The sequence below is a fragment of the Podarcis raffonei genome, chromosome 16, assembly GCF_027172205.1.
Source record: "Podarcis raffonei isolate rPodRaf1 chromosome 16, rPodRaf1.pri, whole genome shotgun sequence".
NCBI classification, from domain to species: Eukaryota; Metazoa; Chordata; class Lepidosauria; order Squamata; family Lacertidae; genus Podarcis; species Podarcis raffonei.
This window is the reverse complement of record NC_070617.1, coordinates 27,129,410-27,157,409: the sequence shown is the minus strand read 5'-3', so window position 1 is coordinate 27,157,409 and position 28,000 is coordinate 27,129,410. Positions and strand designations below refer to the sequence as shown.

At 46.4% G+C, this 28,000-nt stretch overlaps 1 protein-coding gene and 1 long non-coding RNA gene across 4 annotated transcripts; one reads left to right on the top strand and one right to left on the bottom strand.

Annotated features, from left to right (window-relative positions):
- Positions 1-322: 322 nt before the first annotated feature.
- On the bottom strand, positions 323-16,107 carry UPB1 (beta-ureidopropionase 1). Of its 3 annotated transcripts, XM_053368000.1 has the most exons (10): positions 15,880-16,106; positions 14,249-14,420; positions 12,890-12,977; positions 12,097-12,191; positions 9,238-9,399; positions 8,538-8,707; positions 4,238-4,319; positions 3,429-3,471; positions 1,861-2,015; positions 323-703 (listed from the first exon to the last, which is right to left on the bottom strand). In XM_053368000.1, the coding sequence occupies exons 1-10, from the start codon at positions 15,978-15,980 to the stop codon at positions 620-622; spliced, it is 1,152 nt and encodes a 383-aa protein (XP_053223975.1). In that variant the 5' UTR covers positions 15,981-16,106; the 3' UTR covers positions 323-619. The 3 variants fall into 3 exon arrangements, 1 of the variants encoding a protein (XP_053223975.1); XR_008327931.1 differs by lacking the exon at positions 3,429-3,471 and having other exon boundaries at positions 15,880-16,107; XR_008327933.1 differs by lacking the exon at positions 4,238-4,319 and having other exon boundaries at positions 15,880-16,107.
- Positions 16,108-16,339: 232 nt separating this feature from the next.
- LOC128404158 (uncharacterized) lies at positions 16,340-22,772 on the top strand. The gene is made up of 3 exons (XR_008328072.1): positions 16,340-16,915; positions 21,192-21,352; positions 22,507-22,772. It is a non-coding gene; the product is annotated as an uncharacterized LOC128404158 (long non-coding RNA).
- Positions 22,773-28,000: the final 5,228 nt, after the last annotated feature.

The following is a 28,000-nucleotide window of genomic DNA, read 5'->3' as shown; positions in this document are numbered from 1 at the left end:
AGTGACTCTCTCACTTGGCTGCTGTGAGAACAGAAGGCTAGACTAGGTGGTCCTCTGGCCTGCTCCAGCTTCAGGGCTCTTCTTGTGGTCTTGGCTCTTGGGCCTTTTTACAGCCATGGAATACAAAACATGGTTTCATTATGATTCACTCCTCTGATTCGTTTACAGGAAAGGTGTATAATTTTGTTGCATATCTGTCCACCTGTATGAAACACACCCCCTCATAAACACCTGGCTTAAAACAGTCCTGAATCAAAGCATTTCCTCATGCCTGGGCCAAGTGCACAGTGTGTAGTTGAAGCTTTTTTTTAAAAAAAGTTGAAGCTATATATATATATTTAAGTGGTTCAGAGCCAAACAGTTGTGCATTCCTCAAGTAACTTCTGCTATAAGAGAGGCAGAGAAGGAATGAATCTGGTTCAAAGAAAGCCCAAAGTCCCAGTGGGCAGGCCCAAAGGAATTATTTGAATCCCACCCAAAGTACTCCTACAAAGGCAGACCATGTGTTTTGAGGCACTATATCTGGCGGTGGCGTGGGGGGGGGGGACACGACTGCCATGTCACATGAGAAGGACAATATGTTTCTCTCCCAACCTTCCTGAGCAGCAGCAGAGGCAAGCTACTCTTTGATGACATTGGGAACAAAGTCAGGCTGGACAAATGCAGCCAGTTCCTCGGCATACATCTTGTATCTCCCGGTCATCTGGAAAAAAAACGTAAAGGGACTTCAGTATACCCTGCCACTGCCACTTGCAAAAGACCTTCAGAATGGCAAGTCAAACATAAGCCCCATTTTTAAATAAATGAATAAATTTCTAGTTTTGCAAATAAAGCCAAAAATGTTAGTAATATTATCTAGCCTGCATTCATGGCTGAAAAGAAAAGCTATCTTTGCCTGCTAGGATGAAATTCTGATTCGTAATAATAATAATTTTATTATTTATATGCTGGCCATCTGACTGGGTTGCCCAGCCACTCTGGGTGGCTTCTAGCAAAATATAAAAATACAATAAAACATCAAACTTTTAAAACCTCTCTATACGGGCCTGCCTTCAGATGTCTTCTAAAAGCCATATCTGTTTGTCATTTGATGGGAGGAATAATAATAATAATCCTAAGCAATTAGGGTAGCTGCTACAGAAAACTATTTGAGATCTCCAAGCTTGCAACTAGTGAATCTTAAAATATTTACTCAGAGGCAAGCCCCACTGAGATGGACGGGGCATACTTTGAGGTGAGTGGGTACAGAATTGAAGATGGAGAGAGGGAACAAGATCTTCACTTAAGGAGCTTCAAGATTGTCACATTCCTGTCAAAGAAATCTAGACTTCCTTGCTAATGTGAGCATAAAGACCATCATTGTTTCAAGAGACACCTGCCGTTTTTGTGGTTACTGGCTCCCCAGGGTGTGGCATTCACTGCGCCAACAAGGAAAGCTAGTGAAATGCAAGAGACATTGCCGGTAGGTGTCCATTATGCAATTTCACCTACTACTTTCAATGGGAGAGTTTAAAACGTGCAAATAAAAGATGCTGTAAAATATACATACTGCACTATCCCTCTCCCGCAACACCCCTCCCCAAAGGAGGTCATTTCATTAATGTCAAAAGAGTGTGTAGACTTTAAAGGTAACTTTCTGGTACCCTTGGGTCAGATGCAGCAGCCTGGTATAATTCAGGGGCTGTTGACTGCACAGCCCCAGATCCAGAAAAATCTTAAACCATTCCAGAACAGTCTCTCTCCTCCAGAATATACTTAGAGGTAGAAGCCAATTGGCATTTCAACTGAACGCCAGCAGAGTTCAGCCTCACTGGAAATGAGATAGAAACAGGAGGGTTTGCTTAGTGAAAAAAGACTTACCTTAAAATTCCATTTGTCCCCAACCTGCCTGCAAAGATTTAGATCCATCTCCGTCACCAAAAGCCCATCCTGGGTGCAGGAGAGGCCAGGGGTCCGACTCCCATCTGGAGCAGCCACATAACTTGAACCATAAAAGTGACCAAAGTCACGATGGGCTTTATAAATAGCAAAGAAGCAAGAGAAACAAAATGAATATAGCAAAATGGGAACCAGGGTGATGGAACAGTTAGGCTTGTGGGCCAGAGGTTCCCCCCGCCCTACTCTAGCTTGACTGTTTGGGGCAAACCATACCCACCTGCCCTACACCTGCAACATACAGGTAAGGGCGGACCTTGACAGAAAGGACAAAACTTGCCCAAAGCCTGCTTTGTGCAGCTTCCAACCAGCTGGTTGTCAGGAGCCTTTGAAGGACCACGCAAAGCAAGAACCCAGAGCTATGTAGGATCACTCTCCCTTCACATCAGCCAACGAAAAGGGAGACTGGTCTCGCTTGGTGCTGGGCTTAAATGCATAGCAACCAAACCCAGCATTAGGCAGGACCACTACCACCCCTGGCTTTGGCTGATGTGAAGGGAAAGTGATTCTGCTGTGTTGGGGTGTGCTAGGGAGCTCCCTGCAGTGAAGACATTACTGAACGACATAGACCAAGATCTTTATTCCGTAGCAGACCACTTCTTGTGTCCTTAACATGGGTGTAAAGTGGGGGCAGGGAGGGGCAGTTGCTCTCCTAAATCAATAACAACAAAAAATACATAGCAAACTGAGGTTCTGTTCCCCTCTAACAAAATGCCTGCCCCCCCTTAAAAAAAAATGGTCACTAGACCAATCTGACATTTGCACCCTGATTTCCTATGATCCCCCTTTGCAAAGAAAAGCAACAAAAAGATGGCCAACAAATTTATTACAACATAAATCCCTTTTGTTAAAGCCAGAGGGTGGCAGGAGGAGGCCAGATAAGGAAACATTTCCCAGGAGCGGTAAAGGTTGGCCAGCAGGAAGGAGAGGCTGCACTGGCCTCTCCCATCCTTTGGCTTCCCAATTACTTCCAGTGTGGCTGGCTGGAAACTATGGGTGGCTTTGAGGTGCTGCAGGGACTCCAAGAGGCTTGCCCTCCGCTCCCTCCCCATTCTGTGCCATCTCAAATGGCCTTAGCTTTCAAAAGCTGCTTGATGTCCTGTTGAGTTGAAGGGGAAAGTGGGGCACCAAGTTGCTGTATGAGCAAAAGGTACCTAAAATGTACCCTTTTGCTCACAAACAGTTTCACAATGTTCAAGACAACTGTCTAATGAATCTGTTATTTGTCTATTCTGATTCTTGTCTTCAGTGACCTCAGAACAAACACATTATTAGATATAAATGCAGAATTCAATATTAAAGGAGTTAATTTTTCAGCCCTTTTGCCCAATACCACAAACCATTTCAGAGTTTCCCAGGGTGCTGGACAAACCTCTTCCCACCACAGAAAAGAACAACCAGATTGGAAGGAGTTGGCATGCTATCACCAGCCCACGCTAAAGAGACTCCCCACAAGCATCACTCTCCATACGAAAGAAAACAAAGGCACCTACCCTCTCCACCATCTCCTGATGTAAAAGGATTTGGATAAACTTCCTGCAAGAAGCAGAAGAGTCATCACCCAGAAGGAATTATTCATCAAGCCACCCTCACGGCAGCAGAAGAGTGCAAAATGAAAGGAAGATGGCACTGTTGCTTCACACCAGGCAGCCTCTTCCACTTCCCCACCCACCCTGAAAAACTCGAAATGAACAATGCAAGACACAGAAGCCATTGTTATCATTCTAAATCTAATCAGCTGTGTCTGGCTTTCAAGCAAAGTATTGCTTGCATCCTCTAGAGCGGTCTGTCTCCACATTCAGTCTATTAATTTCCTTGATGGATGAAAGGCAAATCCCATCTGTGAATGGGGGTTATTTCGCTCCTTACGAAACAGGGAAGGAAGGGCTTTTGGCAGCCTCACCTTCTACTGAAGCAAGTGTGCATGTCCTCACCACCTTCAAGGAGCTGGCTCCCAGAGCAAGGTGGCCAAAGGCCCACCAGAGACGTAGGGAGGGAGAACAGTTCCAGACAACATCTCCTGGCTACTCAGAACCTTCTGACAACTCTGGGCTATCCCAAAGCAGCAACACCTTCACAAACCTACTCACTTTCTTTGCTGTGGGGAAGAAAAGCCAGCAGGACAGCTGAGAAGATGCAGAACGGGGGAGAGTAGCATTAAAAAGCCACTTAGAGGGGCAGGGCAGATGGCTGAAAAGGGGATTTTGAAGCTACACCCTACAGTTCCACACAGGGCTCTGTTTTTAGCGAGCAGGAGCCTAACTGGTGGCATCTCAAAGCACAGAGAGCTGAAAGGCCTCACCGTTCCCACCCGGTTGACGGCACAGGTGAAACAGTGGTTCGCAATGGCTGCATTCCTCGCTTCAATGGGCCACATGGATTCACTGGAAATAATAAAGGAAGAGGCATGAATGCAGAACTCAGAGCCTTTCTTACATCACCTGAAATACCACTTTTTAACAGGCCACCTTCTTCACAATGTCGTCTTGTGACAGGCAGCTCCTGACATATGGTTGTCAAGCTTCTGCTTAAAGACCTCCAAAGAAGGAGACTCCACCACACTCCTTGGCAGCAAATTCCACTGTCGAACAGCTCTTACTGTCAGGAAGTTCTTCCTAATGTTTAGGTGGAATCTTCTTTCTTGTAGTTTGGATCCATTGCTCTGTGTCCACTTCTCTGGAGCAGCAGAAAACAACCTTTCTCCCTCCTCTATGTGACATCCTCAAATGTGACATCCTCAAATGTGACATCCTCAAATGTGACATCCTCAAAGGAAGCGCTCAGGGGCTGCTTCCCAGCTTTGGCAACTGCAGCTCTCACCTGCAACTGCAGCTCTCACCAGCAACTGCTTTGGCAACTGCAGCTCTCACCAGCAACTGCAGCTCTCACCTCCACAGCTCCCCGACTCCTGCACAGCCTTTCCCCTTCCAAGTCCCTAAATTGTCTTCCATTTTGCACTATCGTAGAAGGGTGAATTATTTAATATACCTATGGGGGGGGGGAGACGGGGAACCTCTTTGGGATTCATTTACATTGCTGTGCTTTCCACGCCACAAATCCTTTAGTGTATATAAATGGATTCTAAAGAAGTTTCTTATTTTGTCAAGACTCTCCCTTCACTCCATCTGTTTATCTGTTTTAACCAATGCTGCATTGCAGGAGGTTGGACTAGATGACCATTTGGGTCGCCTCCAACTCTACAATTCCATGATTCTATGTTTTAATTTGTATTGTTGCATATTTTATTGTATTGCTTTTCATTCCTACTTTTAAAAAAGCTACATTTTTTTTTTTGTAGAATAGAACAGCTTTATTTTTCACAGGAATAAGACTGACTGCAGAAGGACATTTCCAGCCCAACATGAGGCAATTTGGAAAAACAATTCAAGTGTCTGGAGATTCAAGCTAATGTTGTTTATGATACCTTACATCTCTCCACCTGACAAATATGATAACAGATTGCGCTGTCCTCTTCTGTAGTGGATGTGTAGCAAGAAAGAAAGACGAAGATGTAAAGGACTCCTAGCGGGCTGCGGGGGGAGGGTGGTAATGGAGATCTCCAGCAGGGAGTTCTAAAGGTGTAGCGCAATCACTAAAATGACCAGTTTGGCAATAAGCAGCTTCTGGGGACAGGCCCTGATTCGAATGATACCAGGGGGCAGAGGGAAGAGAAACAGGAAATGCAGACATGTTGTGGGGAAGGTGAAGGGAGGGCAGCAAGTGCTTGCTTGTATCATTTGCAGAAATTGTCTGCTGTAGGGGATCTAAGAAATCTCTTCCTGCCAGTTAGTTTATACTCTCACAAAGCAATAAAGCAACCAAGGAAAGAGTCAATAATGCCGCCTCACTAAAACCACCCTGAGAAAGCAGGAAATGCCTCCAAAAGGTCACACACTCACCTGCCGCCTGCCTCTCTAATGGCCCTAAGCATGCCCTTTAAAATAACATGGGGCACAATCCAAGCAAAGTCCATCCTCTCCCAAGGTGGATTTTGAAATAACTATCAACTAGGGGTGGCTGTTGGGCAAGCTCTCCAAAGCTCTCCTCAGATTAACTGAGAAAAACCTGGACTACCTTAAAATCAGGCTTCAAACTTGCTTCACTTTGATTATAAGAGGGCCACAACAAACCTACACAAAATACAAATAAAAGAGATGTATTTGTAGTGCTCTCTTGGTGGAACTACCTCTGCTCTGTTGTGAGGCAAGTGCTGCCCTAGGACCACATGAATTCTGGTCTTTGCTGAAAACCCACCTGTTAGCCACTGGTTTCTTATCTGCCATTTTCTTCTGAATAATCATTTTATTCCACCACCCCACACCTTTTTATCACATATGAATGGGGTTACAGAAATATTTAAACAAACAAAACTGTGGGGCAAAGAAATAAGTTTTGGAAATAAAAGCATGGTCACAATGGCCCTCATGCAGCAATCACAAACAAGAGTCCCAGAAATCGTTCAGCATGTTTTGGCCAACCCTTAAGTGGTGAGTTTTGTAAGCCACCCACTTATTTTCTTTGCCTGGTAAAAATTAAATGTTTCACATCCACCCAATTATCATGACCCTCCGACAGACACAGAACAGCTAAACAAACAGGACACCCCGTTCTCAGCCTCTCCATTAGCTCGGGCAGAAAGTCATACATTATGAGGAATATCCTGAACTTTGCCTCCAAGCTAAGCCGACGCCATTGGATGACAATCTAATAACCCCTTACAAAGGAGGAGATGTTTGCGAGCCCTTTTCCCTCGTGATGCTCTTTTGGGCATGACACAATCCAAGTGAACAGTGAACAGTGAACAGCTCCTGTAACAAAACGCCTCCAACTTGCAGCTGCACTCCATCACTTAGAAAGTCCTTCTTCCTAATGAAAGTTATCCAGGGAGGGGTGAGTCTTGTTTCAGAGGCAGGACTATGCAACTCCTCCCCAGTTCCTGTCCTGCAGGAGGCCTATGCAACTGGGCCTTCACAGAGCTCTAGCTCCCTGAACCTTTTGTTTTAATGTAGGAGCAGCCAGATTGCATGTTTTATTCAACTCTTTATGTGGCCCTGAGGAGAGAAGCATCTGCCCCACAGAGACCACCAGGCCTGGCCACAGAGAAGGGCAGAGCTGCCAGGCTTGCTTGACCAAGTCAGTGTTCCCGACAAGACAGCCTTCTCCTCCATTTGGCAGGCAAGGGGACCCAGGCTCCTGCATTGGCAAATGGCAACTCTGGCTGTAAGAGGACCTTGGAACCTGGCCGGCATCCCAGGCAGGGGCCACCTTCTTTTTTGCTGGCAGCAGTGCCCATAGCCAGTCCAGCTCTGGCTGCAAAGAGGAACAAAGCTCTCAAGCCAGGTTAGATCACAAATGCCAGCGTTCCTAATGGAGTAGTCTAGGTCCTGAGAGTGGTGCACACATTGTCTGTTCAGCTTCAATCCCACAGAGGATTCAATGCCCAGACACACCCGATACCCATATGCCTTGTTTTCTTTCCTGGCTCTTTCTTGTTTTCTTCTTTTTGGAAGCTGTCTCTTATTTCCCGCTGTTTTCTTTCCTCACCCATTAGCGAGGCGTTTTATGCAGGGTTTGCTGAACCTCTACCCTCCCGCCAAAGCTCCCCCGCCCTTTCAGAGCCTGTCTGTTGTCTCAGCTCAGTTAATGGCTAAACCCTTGGAGCTCTTAGCGTAAAATATTTACAGTCACTCTGGGGTGGCGGCGGCAGCTACCTGACTTTAACCTTCTGTGCCCAATGGAGTGACAGGACAAGGCTATTGGGCATTGAAGGCTTTGGAGGAATGGTCCTCTCCTATTTCTCCCTTGTTACCTCTCACACTGTCTTACATCAGCTACCTGAGACTTCAAATTACAGTGGTACCTCGGGTTAAGTACTTAATTCGTTCCGGAGGTCTGTTCTTAACCTGAAACTGTTCTTAACCTGAAGCACCACTTTAGCTAATGGGGCCTCCTGCTGCTGCCGTGCCACCGGAGCACAATTTCTGTTCTCATCCTGAAGCAAAGTTCTTAACTTGAGGTACTATTTCTGGGTTAGCGGAGTCTGTAACCTGAAGCGGATGTAACCTGAAGTGGATGTAACCCGAGGTACCACTGTACTGACTTCCAAGGTAGTCTTCCTTGTTGCCAACCCTTCGGCTAGGAGAGCTCATGAGCTTCATGTGCTTTGCTTGGACCCTCTCAATTTGGCCCCTGCATAGAGATAAGGCAGGGCTACAACAGAGAACTCCTCCAGAAGACCGCAATTTAGCTTTCCACATTTTCTGAGGGTTTCATCAAAGGTAGTGACCTTGCACATACACCAGGTCATAATTAAGAAGAAGAAGAAGAGTTTGGATTTGATATCCCGCCTTTCACTCTCTTTAAGGAGTCTCAAAGCAGCCAACATTCTCCTTTCCCTTCCTCCCCCACAACAAGCACTCTGTGAGGTGAGTGGGGCTGAGAGACTTCAAAGAAGTGTGACTAGCCCAAGGTCACCCAGCAGCTGCATGTGGAGGAGCGGAGACACAAACCCAGTTCCCCAGATTACGAGACTACCACTCTTAACCACTACACCACACTGGCTCTCACTTTCTCCAGCAAATAAGCAAGATTCCAAATGGTACCTGAGTTTCCCAATAGTGGCAGAAGGATTAAAGATGATCTCTGCTCCATTCAGACTGTATATGAGCCAGTTGAGGGGATGATGTCGCCCATAGCAAATGTTTACGGCAATCTTCCCAAACTGAGTCTGGAACACCGGGTGCCCCATGTCCCCCTCCATGTAGTATGTTGACTGCAAAACACACAGACTTACACTTGAATGAGATTCCTGGAGTCCAAAACACCAGCTGCCTTAATAGAAATCTCACAGCAGCAGACATGACGAGAGCTGGGCATATCTGTGGCGATCAAGCTAAAGGAAGTATCCCCAAATACCAAACAGGTTTAAGCAATATTAGATACAAGGAGAACCTAGGAAGCTCCCTTCTTCCAAGTCAGACCCTTGATCCATCTAGCTCAATAATGTCTACACTGACGGACAGCAACAGCTTGCCAGGGCTTCAGACAGGATTTCTTTCCTATAAGTTGCTCCTTGGTGCCAGGAAACAAACAGTTTGGGAGCCTCAGCCTGAAAACCAGACACACGGAGCCAGGGACTCTCAAAGTGAAAGCAGAAGTACAAGGACACTCATATTTTTTGTATGCTCGCTCGATTTGGATGTGTGCATGGCAACCCCACCCCCCTGCAAAAGCTGCTCCTGGAGGAATTTGTTCCTGAATTAGCAAGAGTGCTCTGTTTCCCCATATGCAAAAGCCACTCACCTCATTGAAGTCTCCAATCCTTGGGATGTGATTCTTCCTAGACTTGCCCAGCACAGCACCCGTGTTCGAAATCACCACCGCTGTGTTCCACAAGGTCTCCCCATGCGCAGTATCTCTTTCCAGGATCGGAGACACCACCACCATGTTGTGCTTCCTGGCCAGCTGCAGCCGTGATGGAAATGATGCCACATTTTATTAAATGTACTAGCAGCGTTTCAGCAGACAATCTTGGAACAACTTACCGAATCAGAACAGTTGAGACAATAAAAAATAAATAGTAACACCAAATATCAGAAAAGCAGGATGAAACAGCAGAACAGTATAAAAAGACTTTTGATTAGGTTTTCACAAGAGATCTGCCAGTTGGCAGGAGGCTTGCAAGACCAAGAGAAAAGAAAAAAATGCCCACAGAAGACTCTGACTGAATAGCTAAAACAGAGTGAGGTCAAAGAATCAAAGGATTATGGAGTTGGAACGGTCATCTGATCCAATCCCCTGCAATGATCAAGCTGAAATATCCCTAAAAGGTAGCCATCCAACCTCTGCTTAAACACCTCCAATGAAGAAGCATCCACCATCTTCCGAGGTAGTCTATTTCACTGTCAAATGGCTCTTACTGTCAGAAACTTCTTCCTACTGTCATAGGTGGCAATGTGGAGCACTCTCTGTACCAGATCCTATTTATGCCCAATCTAATAACAATATTAAGGGACGCGGGTGGTGCTGTGGGTTAAACCACAGAGCCTAGGACTTGCGGATCAGAAGGTCGGCAGTTCGAATCCCCGCGAGGGGGTGAGCTCCCGTTGTTCGGTCCCTGCTCCTGCCAACCTAGCAGTTCGAAAGCACGTCAAAGTGCAAGTAGATAAATAGGTACCGCTCCGGTGGGAAGGTAAACGCCGTTTCCGTGTGCTGCTCTGGTTCGCCAGAAGCGGCTTAGTCATGCTGGCCACATGACCCGGAAGCTGTCTGCGGACAAACGCCGGCTCCCTCGGCCTATAGAGCGAGATGAGCGCGCAACCCCAGAGTCGGTCACGACTGGACCTAATGGTCAGGGGTCCCTTTACCTTTACCTTAATAACAATATTATTCATAAAGAAGGATGAAATGATTCCTCAATAATGCCAGAAACCACTGAATTCCCTGCAATGCCACTTCTGTCCATAACAGTGGAGGTTTTGACTCATAAGTGCTGCTTCCTTCCCAAATCCATGCTCCAACTACCTTGAGGAAACAACCTCTGGTCTTGACGAGAGCATCCCCCACCCCACCCCAGGCTGTTCTAGAGGCCTCGACGGACTACCCTTCAGTGCCAGCATTTTGGGGGGAACCGCAAACTCCTCTTGACCTTTTCCAGATCCAAGCCTTGGCCTTTCCTGGGAAACGTGTCCCATAAGATCATTAAAAAGGAATCTGGGAACTGTCTTGCCCAGAGAAGTTAGAACAAAGATATAACAGCTTGTCTCCTATTACCCTTGGTCCCTGAAGAGTGTATTTTGCATTATGTCTCAGTACTGATAAGTCATGTCTCCTTTAATCCAATTATGTTTTCTCTTCCTTCCCCTTATGGCATTTTACTTTCCCATATGCTTGAATGTTAACCACAACAACATCCACCAAGATGCAATTAATCTGGCATTTACAATCACTTCGTGCTTGACCTGTGCTAAACTGAAGGCAGCAGGATGGGAAGGGATGCACAGCAAGCCACTCCGGTCCCTTCAGGATCAACAAGAAACAGACGGTTGGGAAATCATTTCAGACAAGGGGGAAAACAACAAACACTCGTCTCTTTGCCAAAAAAAGGAGAAAGTCAGGCATTTGCTGAAAAGCAAAATAACTGAAGTTGTACTTCCCTGTATGTCCTCTGTAGACACATCTACCTGCAATCCCTACCAATGGCACAGCTCACTCACTACTTATCAGCGGGGCCCAATCCACTAAGATGTTCTGCAAGGCAAGCCTCCTTGAAATGACCAGGAGCCACACAAAAGCAAAACCACAGGGGTGGTTAGGCTGCTTCACAATGTCTGTGTCCTGAGTGTCCATTCTGTATTGTTTACATTTTAAATATCTCTGTTGTTCATGTTTGTAACTTTTTTGCCATTTTATTGTACATTGCCTTGAGATGATTGTGCAACATGTAATTAATAAATGAATAACAGCTACCTACGGGACCGCCTCTCCTGGTATGCCCCACAGAGAAACTTACGGTCTTCAAATAAAAATATCTTGAAGGTCCCAGGCCACAGAGAAGTTAGGCTGGCCTCAACTAGAGCCAGGGCTTTTTCGGCTGTGGCTCCGACCTGGTGGAACACTCTGTCACAAGAGACTAGGGCCCTGCGGGACTTGACATCTTTCCGCAGGGCCTGCAAGACAGAGCTGTTCCGCCAGGCCTTTGGCCAGGGCACAGCCTGACTCCCTCCCTCGGCAATCTTCGCGGAGCTCTGGCCCAATGGTGGCCAGTGGCTTGAATTTAATTAATTTTATAATGAATGATTTTAGAGTGTTGTTTGTGTTGTACTTTTGTATTGTTTTATTGTTGTTAGCCGCCCTGAGCCCAGCTTCGGCTGGGGAGGGCGGGATATAAATAAAATTTATTATTATTATTATTATTATTATTACTTCTGAATAAACATGTACACAGGATTGCAGGGTAAATGCGACTGAAGCAGCCTCACTGCTCAGGGTTGCAGCCCTGGGTTACAGATGTGGTTGCCGGGCCCAGGTCTAGAAAAATGCCCACACTCTTGGAAGTTTGCATGCAGGGTGGAAAGGGCAGTCCAAATGCACACAGGCTGTTTTGACACAGCGGTGCAGAGGAGGTGTGTAAAAAGGCAGGACAGGAATCTGGCTCTTTACCTCTTGGCAAAACCTTGCCGTTGGGCCGCTCTCCGCTGATTCCGCAAATTCTGTCCAAGGAAGCCTCTCTCGTGTACAGAAAGCAAAAGGCATCGCTACAAAAAGAGCATCATAAGAAATGTGAGACGCTCACCCTGTCACTCCCATAAGATACTTCCGCATGTGACAGAGATCTGGTTTTGAGGTGGGCTTGCCTTTCTCATACTATTTTGTGCTATTGATATGAGGTCCTAACTGTAATACAGTGGTACCTCGGGTTAAGAACTTAATTCGTTCTGGAGGTCCGTTCTTAACCTGAAACTGTTCTTAACCTGAAGCACCACTTTAGCTAATGACGCCTCCCGCTGCTGCTGCGCTGCAATTTCTGTTCTCATCCTGAAGCAAAGTTCTTAACCCGAGGTACTATTTCTGGGTTAGCGGAGTCTGTAACCTGAAGCATCTGTAACCTGAAGCATCTGTAACCCGAGGTACCACTGTACTTTTATCTTCTGTTGCTACTTTTACAGATCGTTTAATCTCACTTTTTAGGTTTCATAACTGAATTTTTAATGTTTTGATGGTTTTTAATGGAGATGTTGTTAGCCACAGTGGATATTTAGTGGGAATCGTGCATAAATATTTTACAGAAACAAAAGATGTCCTGGGTTGTGCCCAGAGAATACAGCTTGCTCACCAACACCTTTCTGTTTGAATCTGGTTTCTGCTCTGACTTTATTCAAGAGTCGCACGCAACTGAGATTGACTTTTATAGCAGCAGAGAGGATTTAAATAGGCAGAACGAAACACTACTCACTCCAGACCTCTTGGAAGCAGATGACATTGACCCCGCACATTGCTGCAACCTCCACAATTTCTTCTATGCGCTTGTGTAGTGCAGTTACCTAGGGAGAAGGTCAGCTGTAAAGATCATTTAAATAGCCTACCTTTACTCTCATTTTGCCTCCCAAGCTCAACCATGTACAAAATACTGAGAGAGAAAAAGGGCTGACAAGAAACCCTGCCTGTAGGAAGCAGCAGCTTTAACAATGATGAGTGAATAAACTTTGCCAATTAAATGGGTTTATTAGTGGGGTAGGAGAGCTGAAAATAATGCCAATATATTTCACATCTGGTAAACAATGCACCCCTTGGGTTTCAGATAGTATATGGGTAAAAAAGGTAAAGGGACCCCTGACCATTAGGTCCAGTTGCGGACGACTCTGGGGTTGCGGCGCTCATCTCACTTTATTGGCCGAGGGAGCCTACAGCTTCTGGGTCATGTGGCAGCATGACTAAGCCGCTTCTGGCGAACCAGAGCAGCGTACGGAAACGCCGTTTACCTTCCCACTGGAGTGGTACTTATTTATCTACTTGCACTTCGTGCTTTCAAACTGCTAGGTTGGCAGGAGCAGGGACCGAGCAACGGGAGCTCACCCCGTCACAAGGATTTGAATCACTGACCTTCTGATCAGCAAGCCCTAGGCTCTGTGGTTTAACCCACAGCGCCACCCGCGTCCCTTAGTACATAGTACATGGATAGATGAGCCTTAAAAACCAGAGACACAAATTTTCATGGCCCTCTAGGAGTCTTAGTTTGGTCAGAATCAAGTACAGTGGTGCCTTGGTTATCGAACTTAATCCATTCCAGGAATCCATTCGACTGCCAAAACTGTTCAAAAACCAAGGCACGGCTTCGAATTGGCTGCAGGAACTCCTGGCACCCAAGCAGAAGCCGTGTCAGACGTTCGGCTTCTGGAAAACATTCACAAACTGGAACACTTACTTCCGGGTTTGCAGAATTCAGGAGCCGATTTGTTCAGCAACTAAGGTGTTCAGGAACCAATGTTTGACTGTATACACTTCCAGAGTTAACGCAAAAACATTACTTCTGGTAAATGAGCCACCATAGCTGTTAGAGGGCCATTAACATTTGTGTCCTGGGATTTTTAGACTTGTTTACCCATGTACTATCTGAAACTAAAAGGGCACATTGCTTGCTACATGTGATTCCCCCACCCCCAGCTCTCCTACCCCACAATATGGCCAACACAAAAGATTTGAGTCTCTGACAAAGCATAATGGTACAAAGAAGCTGGGGCTGCTCTCCCTTTGGAAAGACAAGAGCCAGCAATTGGAAACATGCAGGAACTTCCTTTACAAGCTTCAGTTGTACCTGCTCAGCAACCGGTGCATCTGTAGGAAGTTGGATCTTATTCTGAATCAGCCCCACCCTGACAATACGCGGGGACCTCAACTGCTCTGGTTCAGCTCCAAATCCATAACCCTGTAGGTCAAACTCCCTTTCTGTAGCAGCGGACAAAGCAGCAGACGGCAAATCCAGTTGCCTGGAAAAGTAAGAACACAAAAATACAACAATCTTCCTCCAGTCCTGTACAAAATAACAAACAGCAATATGGCAGGTTTATATATCTGCTATTTATATCAGGTCAATGCACCTTGACAGCGAAGAAATATTTAGGGGTGGAGGAAAAGGAAGGTTAAAGGTTAAGACCTTGGCCATCCCACACTTCTTATATAATCTTGAACAAGTCACTCTGTTCACCAATTAGTGGGGTCACACAAAACTGTTTTAGAACAACGATCTGGACAGGCTGGTTTACTCAAATGCCATTAGATGCAAACTGTCGTGGGCAGGTTCTCTGTATGACAAGCAAGCCATCCTCATCAAACTAACCTCAAATATTTCATCTCATGGGAACTTAAATGCAGTACAGCATTTCTACTCTGCCATGATATCCTTCTGATGGGCCTCTCTCTTGATCTGGACATCACATACACATACATTCCTTATGCAACACATCATGACAGAACCTAGAGGCAGAGGCTTGGTAATCGGCTTGTGGACTCCTGAACCAACATTTGGAATTGCTGTTCTAAGGATATCGTATATTACTGGATAAATTTCTAAGGCCACTTCTGCAAGTCCTTTGCTCTGCAGGCAGCTGACTCTGTTGAAGCCTCTGGCTGAGGGGGGCTGCATGTGGGTTCACGTATGGGCCTTACAATGGGGAGCTAGACTTGATAGCCTCTCAGCCCTTTTCAGCGTGCGGAAAGCATTCCAATTTAATCATTTTTAAAAATGGGGTTGCCTTTGTCATGTCACCTTTAAAAAACCAAAACAGATCATCCTGAGGGAAGCTCATTCACCCATGAGCACCCTCCTCCTCCAAATGCTAGATCAGCAGCCCCTGCCCCTCAACCTGGTTCCTGATAGCTGTTTTCGGCTGCAACTCCCATCAGCTCCAGCCAACAGGGCTGGCCTACAATGAAGATCCTGTGGTTGATGGGAGCAGGGAGTCCAGCTGCCTTGAAAAGAATCAGAGGCTTTTGGAAGTTTGGCCACACTTGCCCATCCTTTCCCTGCTCTGATGTCAAATCCTGAAATGGCCAACCATCCAACTGACTGCTGCCAAGTCCCAAGAGGCAGTAGAGAAGGGGGGGTCGACCTTATAATTTGGGGTGTGTGAATATGCCTTCTCCACCTGTGCAACAAGCAGGAACCCACAAACTTTCCCCCTCCCAACAACTGCAGGGGGAAAGCTTAACCTGTTTCATTTCTGCCTGCCACACACTTGCTAAGAGGAGAATAAATCTGCGCGCCCCCCCAATAGGGTTCAACCAGGTGCCCTCCTTATGTTTTGAACTACAACTCCCAGCAGTCCCGCATCCAAAACAGTTGGAGGGCGCCAGGTGGAAGAAGGCTGAGACGGGAGGGGGGGCTCATTCTCCCCCTCCACTCCCGAGCTGACGCAGAGCCTGCTGGGATTTGTAGTCCCGGCGCACCTGACAGCCTCCCCGTAAAGAATCCGCTTCGCTTCGGCCAGCTCGGCGGGTGGCAGGTGCCGCTCCAGGCACTCCTCCAGAGAGTCCAGGCCGGCCGCCATCCTCGCGAAGAGACTCCGCGCTGGGACGAGGGAAGACGGAGGGACTCCGGACGGCAAGCGGTCAGTCCGTCGGACACGGAGTGACCGTTGGCCCGTCCGAACAGCTGGACTCCGCCTCTGAGGGGGAGGGGCAGGAGGACCCCCCGGGCGCGCGCGCTCGGTCGTGATTGGTGGAAAGGCGACGCGGCTCTCCAATCAGAGTCGGGCTTGGGTCTTCCCACCCTCCGTCAAGTTTAAAATTGAAATAAACATGTGCGGCCGGCTAAGAGGAAAGAGGGGAGATTGTGTCTGATTGACACTATATATATAAGGTGCATGGGCGAAGCCGGGGGTGACGGACACAGTGTGTATCTGTGTGTAGCTTCCACCCCCTAAATTAGGCAAATAGATAAAAAATACTTAACTAAAAGTAGAAATCGTAGAAAGATGTTGACAGATTTTTTTTCCTGAGCACCTGGGGTTAAAAGAAGGTAATTTAAAGCAACTGTTTTCATTCCAAATCTGCTAGACAGAGCCAAGGTGGGTGTCTTGCCCGCCCCCGCCCAACATAAATCCTGGCTACGCCTATGTTAAAGTGAGGTGTTAGGGGGAGGGGATAGTACTGTATTTTCCAGTGTATAAGACGACCCCATGTATAAGACGACCCCTACTTTTTTAAACCCAAAATTTAGAAATCAGTTTTTTGGTGCAGCAAATGACCTCAAAGTTTTTTGGGGGTGAACAAACTGCAAATCGCTCCTGTGAGTTCAGCATCTGCGTATAAGACAACCCCCAATTTTGGGATACAAAAATTGAGCAAAAAAACCCTCCTGGGGCTGTTTGACCATCTTTGGTCTCCACCCTGCACTCAGCTCTCATCTGTGGCTCCGAGAAGCTGTCAGCATGCAACAGAAGCCATGCTCTGGGAGACAGCTTTGACCAGCTGGCTAAACCAGGTGAGGGTAACCGATGGGTCTCAAATCCTCTGTGAGTTAAGGACTTCTGCATGTATCGTAAAATTTCCCTGATTTCCCTGTTTTATCTTTTTTGTAAACTTGGAGGTTTTTCTACAATCAAACGGTGTATAATTTTTATGAAATAATTTAATAAAATACATTCTACTTCAAACTATCATGGCTCCCCCTCCAAAGAATCCTGGGAGCTGTAGTTTGTTAAGGGTGCTGTGAGTTGTTAGGAGACTCTCCAATCTCCGCCCAGATCCCAAAACTCCCAGAGTTCCCTGGGGATTGATTGTTAAACCACTCTGGAAACTGCACCTCTGCAAGGGGAAGAAAAGATCTCATAACTACTCTCAGCACCCTTAAGAAACTGCAGCTCCCAGGATTCTCTGCGGGGAGCCATGACTGTTTAAAGTGTTGTCATAGTGCTTTAAATATGATGTGAATGTGTGGCCTGCCTGCCTCCCTCCCTCCTAAGGTCACATTCACACCATGCATTCAGCATTCATTTAAAGCAGCGTTTCCCAACCTTGGGCCTCCAGCTGTTTTTGGACTACAACTCCCATCATCCTTAGCTAGCAAGACCAGTGGTCAGGGATGATGGGAATTGTAGTCTGAAAACAGCTGGAAGCCCAAGGTTGGGAAACACTGATTTAAAGCACATGGATTCACCCCAAATAATCCTGGGAACTGTAGTTTGCTAAGGATGCCATGAGCTTTAAAAGTGCTTTAAGTGTCTGGTACTCCGATGACACACTCCTATGACGTACTCCTAAGCTTTTTGGCTCTTATTTCTGCTTGATTGCCTTGGGGATTATCCAGACTTCCTTTTGTAGCACAGTTCTAAGGTCAGATCTGCGCTTTAAAGTGCAGCATCCGAGTGCCTTTTCTTTACTCCAGTGCCATCCCCGCAAAAACCTACTCTTTACCACTAATTTGGAGCAACTGGCAATCTGTAGAAAACCCAAATTGCCATTTGGACAGTGTTTTGGGAGGGGCAGCGTGATGCTTTGTTCAGAGCCATCTACCCACAACCTGGTGCATCTCAGATATTTTGGGCGACGACATACCTTTTTTGGGGGAAATATTTTTATTGGTTTTTACAAATAAACTTTTACAACCAATTATAATCATTTCATGAGATTCTCTGAATCTCTTGACTCCCCCCCCATCCTTCACATGGATCCTATTAGCAATTTCTCTCCAAATCTACATATCAGTACATTTTCCATAATTCCAATTTTTCTTAATTATCCATATACTTCTTTACTTTACAAGTGATTCTTAGAGTCCAACCTATGTTTTGATTTATTTACAATGGTCTCCTCGGGCAACAACATATCAATATGGTTGTACAATGCTGTGTTTGACGGGAGTTGAAGTAAAACTCTGTTACCTTTAGTAGATCTACTCTAACTTGGTGGTATTTTTTTATGTCATAACCCCCACTTCAAAATATCTCTGATGCTGACGGGAAAGGTCCTTTTTAATAACATTTTTACCAAGGCAAATCAGGGTGAAAACAAGACAAGTTTTCCATACAAGGTCATGTTTGCCATTACGTGAACCTTATCTTTAACGGCGCTATGACACGTTACAAGCGCCAGCAGCCATAATGATTAACCATGCTTTCAGAAGTTGGATTTTGAGTGCCCGGTTATCACTGGAAAATCATCCTAGAGCGAACAGGAATCAATCTTCCAAACAAAGGGACCGATCAAACACAGCGAAGAGCCATTGTACAAAAGCAGTCTCCCTTTTAGACACGGATCTTAGACAGGAACATTGGCTGTGAATAAAGGGTAGTCCCTGTAGTAAGTACAAGGAGAAGCTACCATTTAAACCACCCTATGCCAACTGGGTGCCCTCCAGATGTTTAGGACTACAACTCCCATCAGCCCATACCTGCTGGGAATCGTAGTTCTAAACATCTCAAAGGACCCCGGTTTGCAATGGCTAATCCAAACCTTGCTATTCCCACGTGCCAGTAACTACTTCTGTTTGTGGAGAAGGTTATTAAATAAACACATGTATTTTATTTGTTTGACAAGGTAAAATATAGGATGTTTCTATGTATAGGATTTCCTGTTTTCTTTACATGGTGGACAGTACAACTTCGGGCCTGCTATTGACAAGCTCTTCAAGTTAAATATTAAGCCTCCTGAATAAAACTGTGTCGGAGGAAGAATGAGTAATATTTAACTTTAATTGAAGTTTTTTTAAAAAAAATTCTGCGAGTAATCTCCTCTTCTAGCAAGACTTTGAAATGGAAGCTTTAGTTCCTCTGTTGCCACAGTATAAAGCATAAAAAGAGTTTGATGGGGTAACCATGAGAAGGTTCCTAAGCTTTCAGGAGAGGAAAGTCATTTGATCTAACACAGCTCTCTCCTCCAACAGAGGGAAATGGCCAGAAGAGCAAGGAGGAAAAGCAAGGGGGCTGCTGCCCGCCCCCAGCACCTGCCACCTGAAGCAGTCACCTTACTTTGTCCAGTAGTAGGGCCGGCTCTGGAGAGAAGCTCACTCCTGTTCATCCTCTTAAGCAGACTAAGGGGAAAACAGCTATTAGCATTCTAACCCCTGAAAGAGACCCACAGACTCCTCTGCAAATCAGGAGAGGCAGCAAGGCAGCTTCTCATTGTGTTCCTGTTGTTCCCTACAAGCCCTCATGGGATCAGCTCTCACAGAGGGAGTTGCTTTTCAAACAGCACTGATGGCTTCTGTGGAAGGCAGGCACACCCTGGAAAAGGATGAAGAGAGAAACCTTCTCATGTACAAGCGGCTCAGGAGCAGGGGGGTGGGGAGAGTTGTGGCCCTCAAGTCCGGGGTAGCCAACGTGGTGGACAACAAGTCTCATCCATCCCCGGCCATAGGCCACATTGGCTACTAGAGCGGGTGGCAGTTGTATGCCAGCAACATCTGGAGGGCACTGCGTTAACTCTCCCTGCCCTTGTCCATCCTCACTAAGGGGTCATCCACACTTTCGCTTCACCCGTATTTTGATCATTGTTGTTATTGTTTAGTCGTGTCCGACTCTTCGTGACCCCATGGACCAGAGCACGCCAGGCACTCCTGTCTTCCACTGCCTCCCGCAGTTTGGTCAAACTCATGCTGGTAGCTTCGAGAACACTGTCCAACCATCTCGTCCTCTGTCTGGTCGTCCCCTTCTCCTTGTGCCCTCCATCTTTCCCAACATCAGGGTCTTTTCCAGGGAGTCTTCTCTTCTCATGAGGTGGCCAAAGTATTGGAGCCTCAGCTTCAGGATCTGTCCTTCCAGTGAGCACTCAGGGCTGATTTCCTTAAGAATGGAGAGGTTTGATCTTCTTGTAGTCCATGGGACTCTCAAGAGACTCCTCAAAAGTTCAAAATTCAAAAGCACCAATTCTTCGGTGATCAGCTTTCTTTATGGTCCAGCTTTCACTTCCATACATCACTACTGGCAAAACCATAGCTTTAACTATACGGACCTTTGTTGGCAAGGTGATGTCTCTACTTTTTAAGATGCTGTCTAGGTTTGTCATTTTGATCATTATTGTCTACCAATTAATTCTCCCCCAGGTTTGAGAGCTTTTCTCGTTGTTCTGTGGCTGTGCCTTGTGAAAATCGTATGTCACCTGCTGATACACAGAAAATTCAAAGAGAGATTTTGCTTAACCAAGTTTCTATTCGGCGGGTAAGATCAGATTTTTGCAAGGCACAGCTGAAGAACAACGAGAAAAGGTCTCAGACCCTGGGGCATCAATTGGTACACAATACAATATGCGTCAAGCGAAAATGTGGATGAACCCTAACTTGCCGTTAGTAGAGGAGTGAATTCAGGGCTTTATAAAAGTGGCCCAGCATTTTTGCCCAAGCAAAACTCCTTATGATCTCAAGGTATTAAGTCACACTGATTTCAGCGGGACTTTCTCCCAGGTAAGTGTGGATGGGATTGCAGTCTTAGTTATCTAGTTACTGAGCTCAAGTTTGACTGTTTCGCCGATCTTGTCCCCAGGGGCGTTTCCAGCATCCGATCATTTCCAAGCGTGATTCTCAGGCTGGGAACAGACCTTGAGAATCTTTCTGTGCTCTGGGGGGTCATCCCGCCCCCTGTACAAACTGCACACTCGGGGGCAGGAAGAAAGGAAAGGCAGCAGGCTGCAGGTCTGGCTCTGGTGTCCAACTTCCGAACGGGGGGCGGAGGGGTCACATAGCTGAACTCTTCTCTTCAAGTCGCTTGTCTATTCTTAGCATGAACTTTCAGCAGCGTCTCCTCTGATGGCTTGTTTGTTTGCAGAGTGGCCTTGTCCAAATTGTAGTACGTGCAGGAGGAGCTGCAGAGTCCATGCAATTAAAATGAATAATCTGAAAAGAATATCCTGTGGGTCAGAAGGAGGCAGATCTTTTTTTCTTTTTTTAAAAAAGGGGGAGGACGACAACATTCATTTCACACAATGGGTTGGTTATGTTTTTGTTCTTGTTCTTATTATGTATCTTGTGTTTTTATCTTGTATTTTTATGCTGTGAACTGCCCTGAGATCTAGAAATGAAGGGTGGTAAACAAATTTAATAAATAAAGAAATAAGAAAATACAGTCGTTTTACGTTTAAGACCCTGGCAAGAGTTAATGGAGAAGTGTTTAATCCAGAGGCCAGGACTCCATCTCTCCCACTCTGCCCCCCCCCCAACCACTCTGCCTTAGGCAGGAGCCTGACACCCTGACATGGCCCAGTGTCTTTTCTCCTTGTTATGCTATAAATCATTTCCACTTTCCCCCATCCTCCTGCCATCAAAATGACCGATGCGTTCCCCTTTGCCAACAAGCGTGCTGCCCTAGCAGCTGGCCTGCCTCAGCGATGAAGCACTCTGCATGGGAGGCCGATATTATTATCCCATTACACCAAACCTGCCCCCTCCCTCCCCAGAGTGCCGTTAACATGTCAGCCTCGACTGGAAAGAGGCAGCAACGGAGGGTCTGGCCACAGAAAGGTCTCCAGCAGGAAAGGCTTCCTTCCTTGCAGAGTGCAGGCCTCTGCTCAAAGACACAGCAGTCTCGTGATTCCTGTGGGACGCGGCCCCATCCCGTCCAGCTCCAGTTATGCAAATACAGTTGATCTGGAGCTCCGATGCAAGAAATCAGCTTCTATCTCTCTGCCCCCAAAGCACCCTGCACATTTTGTGCCGATGATGGGGAAATGCCATAGAAAGCGTCATGGCATAACGTTGGCTTCATGCTACATTATCTCACCCTGTTGTGACGTGGGGTTTGTGATTTCAGCTCTCTTGACATAATATGCTGGAGACAGTTCTGTAGTAACACTTCTTTATTAAAGCAAACAAGACTGAGAACTGAGGAGGGGAGAGCTACATTTATAGGGACAGGGAACTAGCTAGAAAGGATACATTTTGGAGGGAACAATATCAGACAATCACAGTCCTGCCTTTTGGAGGAAACCAATAAGACAGAGGATCCAAATACAGCAGCTTAAATGAACCAATAGTAGCTGTACCCTCTGGAACCAAAAGGCAGTTACTTTACCCTAATGCAAATACAGACAATAATAATACAGATATAAAATCCTTTGACTCAATACACAACACACCCCTCACAGGCTTTGCGCGCAAACAGATTCAGATGACTGCTCGGTAGACAGGGCCACCTGGAAGGACCTCCTGGCTCACCATTTTGAGCTCCCCACAACTCCACATCTGCCCTGCATTGGAAGAGTGAGCTGATTGGGATTGGCGAAATAAAAGAACACAGGGCTCCTTTGGGGCTTGCAAGCCTCCTCAAATGCATAGGGTTCCCCCACCCTATCCTACAGTCAAAGCGGCTTACAACAGAAATCATAAAAGCAAAACAATATTTTTTAAATGAGCTCAAATCTCTTTGTCCCTTTCTTCTTCGCTGGAATAGTTCTGCGTGGATTCATCAGGGCACTATTAATAACGGCTAATAAACTTGTTAGTTTTGCAGACACCAGGGGGCATCCTTGCCCATGGTTTCTTGGCAAATTTAGGAACAGTAAAGAGCCAATTTCTTAGGACCTGTCATTAGCCATTAGAAGCCATCAGAGGCCAGTTCTGTTGTTAATCTCACTGTTGGAATCTTCATAACTTTCTTCAAGAGAGACCTGCTCCACCCACACCAAAATCGAGCCCTGGTGGGAGCTGTGCACTTGTACAGAGTGCTGCTTAATGTAATTTCCATCAGGGCCATGCAGGAGACTTTCCTTTTCGATTGCACCCTTGGGAGTGTGTGTGTGTGTGTGTTTTCCATCCCCTAAAGACAGACAGCAGGCAACTTTGGGGGAGGGCCCCAGCAGCAGAGCTTGCATCCAGAAGACTGCCTCTCTACTTAAAAGGACCGGATAGGTCATGGGAATAATTTCTGCCAGAGTTCCTGGAAAGCCCCAGCCAGTTAGAATAGACAGAGAGAGAGTCTGGCCTGGTATGAGGCAGCTCCTTCTGCCCTTTGTGAGAGCTGTGTTCAAATCCAGACTCAGTGATGGAATTACTTGGGAGCCTGGGCAAATTACTCTCAGTCAGCCTCACCTGTAAAATGGGAACAACAGAAAACAAAGGGGATGACAGCCCGCCAACTTTTCACACTTTTAATCAAACATTTTGCTGGCTATAAACATGGACCCCCCCCCCAAAGAACCAGAAACAATCACTAAAGAATCCTTTGATATTGTTCTCCATAACAAAGGAGCCTATTGAACTGGTCTGTTGCCAGAGACAGATGAACAAAGTTCCAACTGCAATATATGGAAATATGAAGAACCAGCCATATCCATCAGACTCTGAAATTTAAGCTATCAGATTTGCGTGTCTCTCTCTCTCTCTCTCTGCCCAGGGTACCACCCTTGCCACATGCAACTTGGCAGTGAAACTTCCGCCTAGCCAAGGGCCACCCCCCGGGTCAGGAAATGAGGCAAAGCAGTCGGCTTGGGTGACAGAATTGACAAAGTTGTGATTTCCCTGCCTTCAACGAAGCATCCTTTTTATTTGTTTATGAGCAGGTGGCAATTTGACTATTTGCTTCAGGTGCAGGAATGTCTCTGCGGCCAGAACTGAGCATAGCTCAGAGGAGCTGGTGGCTGGAAAGCAGGAGGGGCAGCAAGACTGGCCTGGGCTTGTGATGGGCTTTGGGGCTCAGAACTGTCCTTGGCAGAAGGAATGCTCACACATGACATTCAATCAGTGCACACAAATACCTCAAGGACCACCTCTCCCCATAGAAAGCAACCCGGACTCTGCGTTCATCATCTGATGCCCTTCTTTGTGTGCCTCCTCCACATGAGGGCCAGAGAGTGGTGACCCAAGAACAGGCCTTTTCTGTGGTGGCTCCGTTTTTGGAATGCTCTTTCCCAGGGAGGTTCATTACCTTTCTTTAGGCGCCAGGCGAAAACATTCTTCAACCAGGCCTTTGGCTGATTAGTATGGTACGGCATTTTAAATATGTTTGTGGAAATGGGGGGGGGTATTGTGATTGTTTCTTTCTTAGTTATTCATTTGTGCTTTTGCCTTGTGTTTTTATCTCGTGAACTGCCCTGAGATCTTGTGACAAAGGGCAGTATATAAACCTAATAAATAAAAATAACGGTAATAACAGAGTAACAGTCCATAAGCGCAGTTATGTGCCCATGGATTGTACCAATTAACAGGTGCACATTCCTCGGCCCAGTATACCTGAAGGAGAGTCTCCACCCCCATCGTTCTGCCCGGACGCTGAGGTCCAGTGTCGAGGGCCTTCTGGCGGTTCCCTCGTTGTGAAAAGCAAAGTTGCAGTGAACCAGGCAGAGGGCCTTCTCGGTAGTGGCACCCGCCCTGTGGAACGCCCTCCCACCAGATGTCAAAGAGATAAACAACTACATTAGTACCTCAGGTTAAAGAAACTTCAGGTTACATACGCTTCAGGTTACAGACTCCGCTAACCCAGAAATAGTACCTCAGGTTAAGAACTTTGCTTCAGGATGAAAACAGAAATCATGCTCCGGCGGCGCGGCAGCAGCGGGAGGCCCCATAAGCTAAAGTGGTGCTTCAGGTTAAGAACAGTTTCAGGTTAAGAACAGACCTCCAGAACAAATTAAGTTCTTAACCTGAGGTACCACTGTACCTGACATTTAGAAGACATCTGAAGGCAGCCCTGTTTAGGGAAGTTTTTAATGTGTGACATTTTAATGTATTTTAGACCCAGCCAGATGGGTGGGGTACAAATAATAAATTATTATTATTATTATTGTTATTGTTATTATTATTATTATTATTATTATTATTATTATTATTCCAGCATGGCATGGCTCAAGGGGATGCAGCATGGAAGCCCTTTGAGCCTGGAACGGCTTGCAGCATCCTCCTGCCCCCTTCACTGCCATTGGCTGGGGCTTCCTCGTCTCCTTCAATAACAGGATGTGGGTTCAAGAGGCACCATTCCTGCAGTGAACACTTAACAGCTGCCACCCACATCACAGTTTGTTTTATATATATATATATAATTCCCCCGATAGCTTAATGACCTCGCTGCCCTCTTGGCTTTCCACTAGCTTATTTTAGAGAGGGTCCCCCTGCATAGCATTCTCCAAAAGAAAGCTTCCTTTACAAGGAAGAAGCCGGCAAAGAAGAAAAATGGTCAGCCTTGCTCACTCTCTCCTGCCAGAATTGCTTCTCTCACTTCCTCCAAATGACCTGCTGGACTGACTTTGCTTGGATTTCCCAGGCAGGTGAGGGCTAGTGTCCTTGCAGTGAAGGTGCTGGATGGCCTTTCTTCTTGCCAGGCATTGTTTCCCTGAGGAGGGAATGGGTGTGGGCAGCCCTTGGGCTTCAGGTGGTCCATTGTTTCCTCAGTGCTGCCTCCTCTTTGATGTTTCAGAACAAAAACATCCAGTATCGCAGAAGGTTTCCTAGCTTCACACTTGGCTGGACAATGGAGGGATGACGAAGGATCCCAGATTCAGCCTAGAGATTCCATACCCTACAACATTTCTCCGGTGAAAATAGGACGTTCCATTCCAGGATAATTTTACTATTTATACAGTGGTACCTTTGGGACACGGGTGGCGCTGTGGGTTAAACCACAGAGCCTAGGACTTGCCGATCAGATGGTCAGCAGTTTGAATCCCTGTGACGGGGTGAGCTCCCGTTGCTCGGTCCCAGCTCCTGCCAACCTAGCAGTTCGAAAGCACGTCAAAGTGCAAGTAGATAAATAGGTACCGCTCCGGCGGGAAGGTAAACGGCGTTCCCGTGCGCTGCTCTGGTTCGCCAGAAGTGGCTTAGTCATGCTGGCCACATGACCCGGAAGCTGTACGCCGGCTCCCTCGGCCAATAAAGCGAGATGAGCGCCGCAACCCCAGAGTCGGCCACAACTGGTCCTAATGGTCAGGGGTCCCTTTACCTTTTATTACCTCTGGTTAAGAACTTAATTCATTCAGGAGGTCTGTTTTTAACCTGAAACTGTTCTTAACCTGAGGTACCACTTTAGCTAATGGGGCTTCCCGCCACCGCCACACGATTTCTGTTCTCATCCTGAAGCAAAGTTCTTAACCTGAGGTACTATTTCTGGGTTAGCGGAGTCTGTAACCTGAAGCATCTGTAACACAAGGTACCACTGTAATCCACACATCTTACTGGGTTGCCCCAGCCACTCTGAGCAGCTTCCAACATATATAAAAACATAACAAATAATTAAACTTTTTTTTTAAAAAAAAGCTTCCTTATACAGGATTGCCTTCAGACACCTCCAACATTTCTCCAATGAAAATAGGGACATCCTAAGGAAAAGCGGGACTTTCCGGGATCAAATCAGAAACCAGGACAGCTTATCTAAATCGGGGACGTCCCTGGAAAATAGGGACACTTGGAGGGTCTGAGATTCTGGCTTTAAATGATGTGTCTTCTCCCAATCCAGGCCAAAGAAGTGCAGGTTCAGGAGCCTTGGGCCTTGCAGTTGCATGTCCAGGTGCCTCTTCCTCCTGATAATGTAAAGAGTAACAACCTCCATAGTTCCATTTCAGGATACCTGTCCTGCTAAGGTGGGTGCCCTCAGGAACGAGGGTCCCAATTTCACGAGACAGGAGTTCCTTAGCAAGACACTTGCCCTTTGGCAAGACAAACCCTTAGCAAGAGGGTTTCTAGTGGAGTGCAGCCCGAATAAATCCAAGGTCCAGCAGGGAGATGTAATAATAAAATTTAAGGTCTTATATACTGTATTTTTCGCTCTATAAGACGCACCAGACCATAAGACGCACCTAGTTTTTGGAGGAGGAAAAGAAGAAAAAAAATATTCTGAATCTCAGAAGCCAGATTAGCAAGAAGGATCACTGAGCAGTGAAAGCAGCAATCCCTCTTGCTGTTCTGGCTTCTGTGATAGCTGCGCAGCCTGCATTCGCTCCATAAGACGCACACACATTTCCCCCTTACTTTTTATGAGGGGGAAAAATGAGTCTTATAGAGCAAAAAATACGGTATATAATAAATGTTCATAAATGTACCAACCAAGCATGTACATAGATCAGCACAGGAAGACCGTCCTGAAACCATTTTGACTCCCAAGCTGACCAAATGTTTCTCTGCAAGGAGGGAGGAGGTGAAAAAAACCTTGCTTGTTACAGGAATTGAGTAATCACCATTTCAAAGGAATGGGCAGACTACCAGGAAAGGCAATCAGATAAGGCATTATCAAATAACCTGGCGGACAGGAAAAACAACAACATTCAAATTTCTGTTGTAGACCACCTTTTCTGTGATGTAGGTATGGTGTTTGTGGGGGGTGGTCTTGGGTTACACCCCTGCTGTGATGTACTGTATGTATGATGTATGGAGGGGTGGTCTTGAGCTCCAAGGCAGGGAATTTAAAATGTCTGTATAAGGGCAGGAACACCTTTGTTGTGGGTCCTCCTCCGTCCTCCTGCGTATGGGGGAGCACCCTGTTGCAACAGCTTTAATAAAGATCCGGCTTACTAGCTGCTTTGCTTCTCAATAATCTCTGGTTGGCCTCTGTTATTTTCTCCTACTGATAGGGAACCCACGTAAGGACTCTATATGGGCTCTTGGATATCCCATATGGGGAAAAGGGCAGATTTTGTTTACCACAGAGACTCCGTC